General features: G+C 53.6%; 1 protein-coding gene across 2 annotated transcripts in view; it reads right to left on the reverse strand.

Moving 5' to 3' along the window:
• The window catches only part of FLI1 (Fli-1 proto-oncogene, ETS transcription factor), a 114149-nt gene that overhangs the window by 40135 nt on the left and 61070 nt on the right, over positions 1–12944 (reverse strand). Inside the window, exons 2-3 of one of the 2 annotated variants that reach the window (XM_037038308.1) lie at positions 11030–11238; positions 2069–2223 (exon numbers count right to left, since the gene is read on the reverse strand). In XM_037038308.1, the coding sequence (XP_036894203.1) occupies positions 2069–2223; positions 11030–11238 (364 nt within the window). The remainder of the gene's footprint in view (positions 1–2068; positions 2224–11029; positions 11239–12944) is intronic. The other variant, XM_037038309.1, reaches the window with a different exon arrangement.

A 12944-nucleotide genomic window follows, 5' to 3' on the forward strand; every position in this document is an offset into this window, starting at 1 on the left:
TGGGTTGCAGGCCGGTTTCCTGCAGGCCAACTCCCAGCAGGGGATGCACAAAAAGCAACCATACATTGATGTTTCTCTCCCTCTCTCCTTCCCCTCTAAAGGTAAGGAGAAGTGAATAAATAAATAAAATAAATAAAATAAATAAATAAAATCTTAAAAGAAAAGAAAACAATAAATATATCGTTGGGTGAGGATTAAAAAAAAAGACAACCTCTGATCCCCTAACCCTTCAGTGTTGAGGTCTCTTTGCCATGCTGGCCACTGTGTGTCAGACTGGGNCCTGGCTGGTGTAGCTCAGTGGATTGAGCACAGGCCTTCGAACCAGAGGATCGAGGTTCAATTCCCAGTCAGGGCACATGCCTGGGTTGCAGGCCGGTTTCCTGCAGGCCAACTCCCAGCAGGGGATGCACAAAAAGCAACCATACATTGATGTTTCTCTCCCTCTCTCCTTCCCCTCTAAAGGTAAATAAATAAATAAAATCTTAAAAAAAAAAAGAAAACAATAAATATATCCTTGGGTGAGGATTAAAAAAAAAAGACAACCTCTGATCCCCTAACCCTTCAGTGTTGAGGTCTCTTTGCCATGCTGGCCACTGTGTCAGGCTGGGAGTTCAATACCACGTGACCAATGGCCTGGTGAGGCTTGGCTTGGCCTTGCTGGGCAGAGTACGGGCAGGGTCCCACCCTGTCCACTTTGGTGCTGTTTCATTGTCTGCCTTCTTTTGATGTGAAGGGGAAAGACGCAGGGCTCTTGGACCTTAGAAATGCACCGGAGCTAAACATTCCTAGCTGGGGTCCAGGAGGAGGGTCGGCATTAAGTGATACAGGTCATGGAATATGGATGGAGCTATTTGCACAGTGCCTGGCACCTGGAGGGGGATCAGCAAATGCGCGCTGTTCTTCCTCTGCCTTTGCGAGCCCACACGCTTGTGGAAGGAGGAAACTAAAAAATGCTTCACGAACTGTTTTCAAGCCCTGTAGGCACAGCAACATTCTGATCAGCCCGCCCCTCTCCTGCCTCACTGATCCCCAGACCTCCCACCCCTGCCACCTTGAACTTGGCCCAGGACACTTACATGGGTGCAGCTGTAGTCCCAGGAGACTCGAGACACAACTTCCCATGGAAAAGAAATACAAAGGGCCAGGGAGCAGAGGCCCACACAAGGCCACATCTTCTGGGCCGAGAAGCAAATGCCTTTGGTGAAATAAAGGCTGGTCCTTTATTTCACCTCAGACACAACTGCACACACACTTTTCCAAATCAAGGGCCTTTACCTTTTTGGTAAAGTTGTTTGGGTGAAATGAGTTGTAATCTCTGCCCTGTAATTCACTTTGCTTAAGGTTCCCACATTCCAGCTCCTTCCACCTGGCACCAAGTCTGCGAGTTTCAGTTTCAAACTCCCTCTTGGACGAGACGGCTGGGCCTGCTGGTCTAGCCGAGGCCGAGTGTCCAGCCAATACCCTGGGGCTTGAACAATGATTTTATTCTCTGTGAGCAACAGCACCAATACTTTGGAAAAATAGGCTATTTATACCTAACGATATAACTTGCTGCACGCATGTGAAGGAGCTCCATTTGTTAAATATAGTTATTTCTATTTTGAAACTGAGAGAGCTGGCTATAATTGTGGAAAGATGGAACCCTGCCGATGCCAGGAGGCACACGTCTGGGGGGCAGGACAGACCTCGGCAGCCACCCTGCTCCCAAAGGGTGAGGGTAGGCACGTCTGGGGCTCCCCCCGGCTGCTGCTGCTGCATTTCGGCAGCCTCGCCTCTGCTCACTCTGCCAGGTGTCATCCCTGCAGGCACCCAGAGCCCGTGGGCACGGCCTGCCTGAGGGTGGGCTTCTGGAATCTGCCTGTCAAGGTTCTGGTGACTTTTGGGAAAGTGTCTTGGACAGCAGCTAGGGAGAAAGGCGAGACGTGAAACTTTCCCAAGTCAGCATTTCCACAGTGAGCAGGGTACCGGGCCAACGTTCAGATGCCACCAGGAGAGACCTGCCCTTCGACTATTCGCCCAGAAGGGTGAGGGCATGCATGCCAGCCAGCTGCCGAATTCCCAAGGTTACCTGCGGGGACGATGACCCTCCTCTCGTTGGTGGTCATGTTGGGAGGAGGGGGGCCATTCTTCTCGTCCATGTAGCTGTTGTAGTTCATGGCGTTGGACTCGCCCCCACTGACCAGCTTGCTGCATTTGCTAACACTGCAGTCCACTGGAGACTCCCTACGTGGAGAGGAGACAGAGGGGGGAAGCCATCACTGCCACTGCATCCACACCACAAGGGAGCTCGCCCCAGCCCATCGCTCAGACAACGGGAGCCATCTCCCAGCCCACCCGATGTCAGGGTGAGGAGGAGGGCGCTGCCGCGGCAGCCTTATTTCTGTTCTCCACGCTGCCCTGCCAGAGTGGCCTTCAAATCCCAGCCCGATCCTGTCATCATGGAACTTAAAAATGCCTGGCAGCTCCTGCCGCCCCCAGACGGGAGTCTGGACTTCTCGGGACGGGCCTGCAGCTCGCCCTCATCTGCTGCGGACGCTGCACCTTGTTGCCAGGCAGCCTACACGCCGGGGGCCCTTGCACTGGTCCTGCCCATTCCCCCCGTGTTTCCCTGCTGGTTCTAGGACTGTCATGCCAGGGACTCTTAGCTTGGCAGGTGCCCCATCTCCTTGTTGGACAAGGGAGTTTCTTGAGATGGTGACATTACTTTTCTATAACCTCGAAGTAGATTACAGCCAATTCTATAGAGAACCTTGATTAGAGGATGAGGGGTAGATGTTTCCTAAGTGAATTGTTCCTATTGCATGAATATGATTTGAACGCATTTTTATACACTGCTCTATTTGAACTTCCCAATAACCCTCCGAGATAGGCATGGTGAGGGTTGACATCTTCTTTTTCATGGTTGAGGAAACTGGGAAGTGAGGTGCCTGAGCAAGGGTTGCACAGCTAGCAGAGGGGAAAGCAGGACTCAGGTCTTTAGCGCTGAGCTTCCCTGTCAAAACACACATGCAGAAGAGCTGGTTGCTATGTGAAGGAGGAATAGAATCCAAGAACTTCAACCCTATAGACAGCCTGTGGCCCCTGTGGGCTTTTGCAGCCCCGGCCACCAAGCTCACAGGGGAAGCATATTGAGGTGTGCGAGGGACAGAGCAAAATCACCCAATGTGGTCTCAAAGTGCATACCTAGCCTGGTTAGCACCTGGGATTTTGCAGCAGGGTGCAGACAGGCTGCTTACTGGCTTCAGCTCAGCAACGAGCAGCTCAGCAACGAGCGGTGGTCTGGAGATCTGAGCCCAGATCAGGTGGAGATACCTGGTGCCCAGAGCAGGTGGGCAGGATGCGCCCCACACCTCCAGGGCCTCTCAGTGTGCTCAGGGGAAGCGCCCTCCTGCCCTGCCCTCACCTCCACTCAGCCACTAGGCAGCAGCAGGACCATAGGAGGCGACCAGAAGGCCAAGGAGAGGCTGCAGCTGAGGGTTCTTGGAGCAGGAAGCATCAGTCCTGGCCCCTCGGGAGACACCAGCACACAAACCCAGCCCCAGGCCAGGGAGTTCAGACACCGTGCAGATTACAGCCGCCCAGCCCTGGGCCACACAACCTCTCTGGGCTGTCCAAAGGCCTGGCTGCCACCTTCCCTACTCCGCTGTGGCCAGGACTGACCATCATGAGGTCTCAGCAGCAGGGTCGTGCCAAGTAGGGTCCCTCTCATCTCACAACGTGTGGCGGTAGCTCCACATGCAGGGAGAGCAGCCCCTAAGGCAGAGGGAGTAACAGCCCCGTGGGGGTGGGGAGCTCTGCAGGGTGGGGAGGCCTGAGCACATTCAATAAAGAAAATTAAATGAATTTGTTTCTTAATCTGAAAGGAAAAAAAATACTGAAGATCACTTATCATAGCTGGGAGATAAATGCTCCACTGAGATATTAGAAGTCAGACGGTAATTTTTTCCTGATGTCTTACAGAGGGGAAAATGGGCTGAAAATGAAAATAAGATGTATAACTTACACATGTTAGAATTTAAGGTTTTACTATTTGCCTACTGTTTTTCCAGGCAGAGAACCAAGAACCAGCCGTCAGAGCCCCAGATTGTTGAAGGTTTAATGTCCCCGTGGCAGTGCGAGGGAGGCAGTAGCTCATCAGGACTTTTCACCAGGGGCTGGCCTTTGGCTTCTGCTGTTGAGGGGCTTGGCTTGAGGTGGAGCCATCCCTGGAAGACTCTGGTCCTGGTCTGAGATGGGCTGTGGCCGAGCTCACTGGGACCCCCTCCTCATGGCCAACCACAAGTGGGGTACATGCACACACACAGTAACACTCATGCATGCGCACACACGCACACACCCTGACACACATATGTGCACACACACACCAAATGCATGCACACACACGTGCATACTTGTACACACACTCATGCACACACACATGCATACACACGCGTGTGTGTGCACAGAGCCACCAGGGTCTGGCAGCCTTTCTCAGCATACTTGTCCGTAGTGAAGCAGCTCAAGTGCAGCAAAAGTGGGGGGATTAAGTTGGCTTTCAACTAGGAGGGCAACGTTTGCATTGGCTGGGAACCTGTGACAGAGGGTGGGGTTGCCAGAGCACACTCTGCCCCTGGAGGAAGCCAGAGCACCAGGGCTGTGGGCAGGGGCGAGAGGCCTTTCCGGCTGCAGAGCACTGCCTGCCTAGAGGCCGAGGGACGGAAGAGGTGCCCCTCTGCGGGCTGCACTCCCCTTTAGGAACACTGGAGAGATGTTCCGAAAAATTCTTTTCCACATCAGCCTGACCTCTGGGGATTTCCAAACCCAAAACTGACCCCTTGCCATGCAGAGGTGAGAAGCCAGAACCTCAGAAATCACTGAAATGCAGTAACCCATTTGGCACCCATGGCAGGGTGAGTCCCTGGTGCCAGGAGCAGAGACAAATATGTTTGAAAAAAGGGAGAGGTTTGACGCAACCTCTCCCTGCCCGGTATGTACCTGGTATGTACCCGGCAGGGAGAGGAGCGGTGAGCAGCACCGTGAGATAGGCGCCCCCGGGGAGGTGGGCACTGAGGACGCAGGAGCGCCAGCTCCCAGGGACAGGGTCAGAGCTACGGTCAAGACCAGGGCTCTCCTGTTGGGGTGACCACTGGGAGCCAAGCGGTGGCTGGAGCCTCTGCATTTCCTATCCCACAGAAATGCATATTTCTCTTTCCTCCGCTTTCCTTCCTTTCTCCCCTGTGTGCGCACCTGCTCCCCAGCTGGGCAAGGCAATCTGTTAGGGAGGTCCTTGTTTGGAATGGGCCCTATCCTCAGTCCAGGACCCCTCAGCAAGGCTCTGCACAGGGGGGCACTCTGGGAGCAGCCTGGCCCCCACCCTGGGCATGGCACTTGGTCAGGCTACCCCAACGGCTCAGGGAGAGGAGGGGGTGCTGTGCCTTCACCAATGGCCTGCCATGTGCCCCTCCACTCCCAAGCTCTCGGCCACTCTACCTCCTCCTCCCCAGCACCTGCCTCCTGTGCGGCCATGGGGCTCTGCTGCCACCCCTAAGAGGTGGGGGTGGTCCAGGTGAAGCCCAGCATAAAGGCTGCTCTCTAATGAGGCAGCTGGCGCCTTTGAAGAGCGGGATGAAAACAAGAGGGAAGGGAGGGGAGCACAGATGGAGGGGGAGAGGTTTGGCCATTCAGCGCGGCTACCCTACTGCTAATTTGTATGGAAACCTGCACTTTCAGGGAGCATGGGTTGGGGCCCACGGGCAGCTGATGGCACTGGGACAGGTGACAAGAGGGTCTGGGGCTGCCACAATAGAGCAGAGAGGAGGTGGTGGCTCTGAGAGGCTGACTTAGAGCATGTCCATGTCGGCCACGATTCAGCAAGCCATGGCCCAGGAGGCTGTGGCAAAGGTGGCGTGAACCTCAGAGCCTGGTCCACTATTTCACCACTGGACGTCAGCTCCCTACTCCTCTAGTCCCGTTTGTGTGTGTTCAGGGAACATGGCTTTACAAAGACTGGAACTGATTACCGAAAGTGCCTTGCAAAACGGGAGCCATTTAAAACAAGGTAAGAAATCTTCAGTATTTGAAAAAAGGGAGATTTCAAAGGCTGTTCCCGAAGAATACCCCTTCAGATGAACCAAACATGCTCTTTCCTCTCCCACTGAACTCAGGGCAACTTTGCTCAGGGTGTGAAGAGCCACAAGTCTGCAGCCTGGGCTCACTGTCAGCGGAGGCCCGTCACTCATGCAGACCATGAGGAGTCTCGGGGCCGGACCCAAGCCACATGACTGCTTTAGGGCCTGTCATTCATGTCTTCCACGTCACGTGCGTACGTGGTACAAAAATTAGGATTCAGTTTCTGTAGGGTCCATGCATAGATGTATGCATATGATTTTTTTGTCTTGAAAAGAAGCAAATTTCAAGAAAAGAAAGGAAATCACCCACAATAAAGCCATCACCCAACGTAGTAGGTATTTTAATCTCCGTACACAGTAGATGCTCATAGATGCTCTGGAATCCTGCAGATGGCTTCCCACCAGGTCACGTGTGGCATGCTTCCTCCTGCGAGGGGCAGAGTCTAGGAAGCCCTCACACACCCCTTCAGAGAGGCAGGAGTTACAGGTGTGTGAGGCTGATCTTCCTGGAGCTGAGATGCAACGTGGCTAGGTGTCTAGCAGGGACATCCAGCTCCCGGCCAGCAGTCTGGGGAGTGTGGGGCCGAGTGACACTGGACTCAGGTCCTGCCTGCCCGGCGCACAAGGCAAGCAAGTCCTTGCATTCGCTCTCCGTAAACTGATATTCTTTCCTCCAGGGACATTTTCTCCAAGCCCCGTGGCTGAGACAGGATGCAGCTGAGTTATTTGCAGACCACAGTTTGGATCAAGTTGCTGAAGTCTACGTCTAGCCCAGAACCTATGGGCCATGCTCTTTCACGAACAACTCACTCTAGCAGACTCAACCACAACAGGAAAAGATGGAGAAAGAGAGCAAACTTCCCACAGCATGGGCGAGCTAGACTTTCTCTGGTTCCTCAGACCTCGGGCTCTCAGTGGACCTGTGTTCAAAGAACGTGCAGCCTGGATAAGCAGGAAGAAGGGCACTGTAGCTTTAAACAGCAGAATACCTTCTCCAGAGACAGAAGTGTCTAGAGGGGCTTAGCATGTCTGAGGAAGTAACTCAGAAACCCACGTCACTGCCAACACACTGTAGCTCAGCACTGTCCACTTGAGGCAGAACGGGAGCCACACATACAGTTTTAGATTTTCTAGTAGCCACAGGTTTAGAATTTTTAATAGGTGAAATAAATTTTGATAATATATTAAAATATACCAACTCAATATAACCAAAAGATGATCTCAACATAATCAGTATAAAAATAATGAATGAACTACTTCACTATTTCTCCCATACTAAGTCACCTAAATGCAGTGTGTATTATGCATGTAGGGCTCATATCGCTTTTGCATTAGCCATCCTTCAAGGGCTCAAAAGTACCACCTGGCTAGTGGCTGCTGTAGGGACAGCCCAAGTCCAGTCCATGAGCCCATGAGCCCAGAGTTCCCAAACTGTATCCTCTGCTTTGCTCTTCTCATCTAAAGTGAGGAATGACCCTTTGCATCAAAAGTACCACTACCAATAGTACCCAGGGGATAGAAGAGCGATTTCAATAGCCTGGCATCTGCTCCGTCACGGCATTCCTTTTCCTGTGATCAAATAAAGGATCCAACATGGTTCCCCCCTAAGTAAAGACATCTTTCCGAAAACCCTTGCTTCCTGCAGCCCAGCCATCCAGCTTCCGTGTGAGCACTGAGAGGATGTTTATGAGGTGCTGGGAATGGCTGTGCCGAACCTGCTTGGCTCTGAGAGCCCACTGTGTCCTCGTTGTTTCTCCAGAGTGGGGTGAGAACACATCAGTCTTTCTGAGCATACTTTGTCACCTGCTGATGGTCTGGGTCAAGACAGGCCAGTCAAAATCAAGGGCTGCTTTGTGCAGTCAGAGCCAGGTATCTGCTCTCTGGGGCGATCAGAAGGCTCTCCTGCAGCTGGCTCCTGGTGTGACCGGAGCCAGGAATGAGCTGGCAGGTGAGTTCTAAAAACTGATTTCCTTGGGGACCCTCTTTGCCCAGGAGTAGTATCTTGGAGCGCTTGAGGCTTCCTTAAGCAGTTGGGTCACCTAGGTGGCCTGGCTGAGCACACACACAGGCTCTGTCTGGGGCAGGGACCAAGGCTGACCTCTGTCTCCATCCTGCCGGCTTCTACGCTAATGCCTGCACAATTTGGAATAAGCATCTCCACTGGTGAATCGTCACTTGTGGTCAGCCACACGTTCACCTGCTCCCTTAATAACTATTTATTGAGCACCTACCATGTGCTCAGAAAAAGAAAAGCCCCACCCACATTTAATGAGGGATAAGAGCCAGAAAGAGCTAAGAGGCATCATGGCAGGCTAATGCAACAGGTGATGTTTTAGTTTAGGTGGTCCGAGAAGGCCTCTGAGAAGGTGACATTTAGGCAGAGGCCTGAAATAAATGAGAAAGAGAGTCCGAAGACAAGGTGAAGTAGGAATGTTCCAGGAAGAAGGAACACAAGGGAAGAGACGCTGGGGGAGGTGTGTGGAGGGAAGGAGTGAAATGGGGAGCAGGGTAGAAAAGAGGGTGTCTGAGGGGTGGTGGGGTGACTTTGGCTTTTGTCATAAACCAGTAAAGGATTTTGAACAAGGGGGTTACATTTTTCCTGAGGATGACCCTGGCTGTGGTCTGAAGAACAGACTTCAGGAAGGCAAGAGGACGTGGGGAGAACAGGGTGCCGTGGGGTAGTCCGGAAGGAGAGGTGCGGCTGACTCCGCTTGAGGTAGGTGGTAGAGGTCAGTGGTGGATAGATTCCGGATCCAACAGACTGAAGACTCTCTAGGGGCAGCATCTGGACTGTTCCCGGGCATCGGGAGCCACGGAGGCCAGGCCGGGTGGGGGGCTTTCCTGAAGAGCCCCCCCCACCCTGGCTGCTGGGGTGAGTGTTGGCAGAACTGAGAAGGTAACCACAAAAGTACAATCCACAGCAGATGGGGAGGGGCAGGGAGGTGGTGCACCAGCCAGGAGTCGGGATGCCTGGGCTCTGTGGTCAGCTCTGCCTCCTCTAAATCCTTGGACAAGTCATTTGCCTCCTCAAAGCCTAATTCACCTTCCTATGTCAGTATGTAATCACAGTATCTGCCTCATAGGAGAGTGGTGGGGAGCAAATGATGAGACAGGAGGAAAAACGTTTGACAAACTGTACCCCACCTACAACGTGAGGAACTCAGCATCCATATTATCTATGTGGAGAGACACGCATTCACAGGGCTTTCGGCCCCGAGCCTCTGAGCCTTCCCGAAATCCTAGAGCCAGGAAGGTGCTGGGGTCCCAGGGACTGCTTCTGGTGAGTGGGGTTGACATGTGGTGGACCTGGGTGCTTCCACAGGCAGGTGGGAGACCAGGGGTTCTCAGGAGAAGGGCTCCCTCTGGGCCTCATGCGCATTCCCTTCTGCTCTTTCTCCCTTGACTTATTTCCTTGGGGATCTCATCCACTCCGCAGTTCAAACGTCTTAGAGGCGAGGCCGAAACCTAGCTTCCAGCCCCACAGTATTATCTGACCTTTAGTTTCCAAAGCCTAGCAGACATTTTTATCTTGGTGTTCCACCGTTTGTTCACAAACTCTCACAGGGAGCCCCAACATCTCTCTTCAACGCATCTCTTCTCCCCACGCCTGTGGCTGCGAACAGCACCGGCCTTCTTGGCAACCTCTAGGCGTCAGCCATCTTTGGTTCTTCCCCTCACCTATCCGTTGGCCTGGCCGCGGAAATTATCCCTGTGATTTGCTCCTCCTGCCTCTACCCCTGTTGGTTTCCAGAATCATCACCACTATCCTCGTCCAGGACATTGGAATTTCTTGTCTGGGGTATTTCTACAACCTTTTAACTTGTCTTTCTGACTCTCCCGTTCTAGTCTCTGTATACACTGATTGTCAGCTCCCTCGTCTGAAATCATAGCTCTGATGGTGTTAAATGTCACCTCTACGCTAGGTCAGTGTTTGCAAGTGGAATGAGTTCCCTAACTTCTCAGCCTGCCATTCAGGTCCCCCTCTTATTCTTACACTTATCTCCCTTGCTACGGACTCTTTGGATTACCTGGTATTTCAGGAATGAGACCAAGGTTTTCTTTCACTCAAACCTTTGCTCGAGATGATCACTATCACCGTCCAGTGCTCTCTGAGTCCCCGGCACTGTTCTGGGTTCCCTCCTTGCAGCATCAGGTCAACCCTTGGAACAAGCCTGGGAAGACCCTCCAGCGCTGTTTTGGAAAGGTAGAAGCTGGTGCTCAGAGGCGCAGACCGCTCGCCCAAGGGCAGAGCCGGGACTGGTGCCTGGGCCACCTGTCCCCGGGGTGCTCTTCCCCGCCCTGTGATTCTTCTCTCCTTGCACTCTCCTCCGACTTCTACAAGCACAGTCTTCCCTGCACTGGCACCACCAACCTCAAACACACTTTCTAAGTGCAACGTGTCCTCCCTCACACAGCGAGCCCTTCCACGTGTCCACCTCAGTCGTCAGCTCTGGACTTTCACTGCAAGAACAGTTTGGTCATCTTTGCTCTGGTGAGACCCACCGTGAGAGTTCAAGTATCTTCAACAAGGACAGGAAGTGTATCTTTCTGCTAAGTGATCCCCAAGGGGGGCTGCACCTGGGCCTGGCACAAAATACGTGTTCCACTCGTGCCTGCAGAAGAGACTATGAGCCTAATCCAGAGACCCATGGGGGCTTGCTGGCCCTGCTCCACCCTCAGCCCTCACCTCTGTAGTGCGAGCTCTCTCTCCCTCTCTCTCTCCCTCTCTGCTCTCTAGGAACTGACTCAGTCTCCTGGCTCAGCACCAGGGCCTCACCTGCTGCAGAAACCCTAAATGCCAGAAGCCACTCAGGTCAGACATGTCTACTCAGACACTTGGCAGCGAGCCTCCAGCCTCCCCAGCCCCACACCTGGCAGCGGCTTTGCCCAGCCTTGGAGCCGCGCAGGCCTGGCGGGCTTACCTGGATCCATTCATGTGGTCATACTCCCGCTTGACATTGACCCTCACGGGCTGATTAATCCACTCCTGCTGTGGTGGGAGGGGGTTGATTTTGTGGGGCTGGCCATAGTCAGGACTCCCTGAGGCGGTCATGTCGGCCTTGGGGAGATGGGCCGCGCCGTAAGCGGAGTCGAAGAGGGACTGGTCGTCACTCACCACCGAGAGAGCCTCCTAGAGGGCCAGAGAAGGAGAGAGAAAGCCCAGTGTCACTCTTGGCCCAGTGCCCCTCCTCACCTCCTCTTCCTTTGAGCTAGCAGGGTGGCCAAAGGCAGCCCCAGGCTACTTCTCCAATGCTAACTGCCTCCCACTTAGGGCAAGTTCACCCTTATGCAAATGTGATGGTTTCTTTGTTAGTTACCCGGGAAGAGGGGGCAGTTTGGGCACTAAAGGTGGGGGTGGGGATCCATAGGAGTGTGTTCATTTGTTGCATCTGCAGCTGGGACCCCTGGAAAGGAGCATGGGCAGCCAAGAAAAGCCGCTACGCACTGCGTGCCTGTGGCGTGGTGGTGCTGGGACCCAGCTAGGGGGAAATGAGAGTAAGCATCCATTTCACAGGTGAGACCCACCCAGAGAGGGTGAGTATTTAGCTCAAGGCCACACCGGGGAAGGGTGGGGCAGGGCTGTGGCCCCAGCTAATTTTGGTTTCTTTATCTGTAAACAGGAATAAGAATAGCTTTTTCAGAGGTGATGAGTGGATGAAATGGGAGGATCTAGGTACAGGTGTCGGGCTTGTAGGAAGTGCTCCCCTCTGGGCGTCAGAGCCGTCCTGGGTGAGTGAGTGAGTCTTGCACTTCCCCTCCCCAGGTCAGAGTGCTCCATCAGCCTCTGTTGCCTGGCTCCTGGAGATGGCAGCTCCTGTCTTAATTTGGATAATTCCACCTGCCCAAGAATGAGCGTGGGGTCAGGGCTGTGTGGATGGGAGGGTCGAGGGAAGATCCCCTGGAAGAGGTTGCTCTGCTCCCCCCTCAGGCTGCCCTGTCCTCCGAGGCAGGTCTGCAGAGACCCTGCGTAGGGAAGGAGGCCTTGCCCTTCCCAGAGATCGTCTGTGAACCGCAGCATGATCACGAGATTCTCCCATTGTTCCAAGTCACATCAACCCACGGGGACCCCAGGTCACGGACCAGGGTGTGGCGCTCACTGTACCCCATGCTTATACGAAGTGAAGTTGACCACTTTTCAGGAGAGCAAACAGTGATCTATAATGAAGCATAACCTGAACTAGACAATCTGCCGTTGTGAAGAGGAGATGGAAGAACACACGGAAAATACAACCATCTGTGGCACGCGGTAAGTGCCACACCACAACTGTTAGTCATAACAACTCTTAGTGTTTGAGCAAAGGTTCTCTCGGGCGACCAGTGATGAGCTGAATTGTCCCCTTGAAATTTGTTCGTTGAAGCCCAGCCTCAGAGGGTGACCGTATTTGGAAGTGGGTTCTTTAAAGAGATGGTTAGGTTGCAATGAGGCCTTTTCGTGGGCCCCATCCATCGGACTGGTGTCCTTGGAAGAGAAGGGTATGTGGATGCACAGGGTCGCACATGCAGAGAAGACCCACCCCCTGAACGGCAGCAGGAGGGTGAGTATCCGCAAACCAAGGAGAAAGGCCTCTGAACCTTGCTCCAGCCTCCAGAACTACGAGACACTAAAGCTTCCGCTAACAGAGCCACCGAGTCCATGGTGTGTAGTCACGGCAGCTCTGACACACCACCTTCACTAAACCTGCCTGGACTTCTGAAAGTACAGTCTGTTCCACCGGCTAACAGCCTCACCTCCCTCCCAGGACTGGGCTCGACCCCCAGCTAGGTGACAGCCATGCTCCAAAGGAAAAGGTCCCTCTGTGGCTGCCTCTCGCTGGGATCAGGGGCGAATTCTGGAAC

Source organism: Sturnira hondurensis, unplaced genomic scaffold, assembly GCF_014824575.4.
Source record: "Sturnira hondurensis isolate 20B ecotype Veracruz unplaced genomic scaffold, ASM1482457v3 Scaffold0024152, whole genome shotgun sequence".
Lineage (NCBI taxonomy): Eukaryota > Metazoa > Chordata > Mammalia > Chiroptera > Phyllostomidae > Sturnira > Sturnira hondurensis.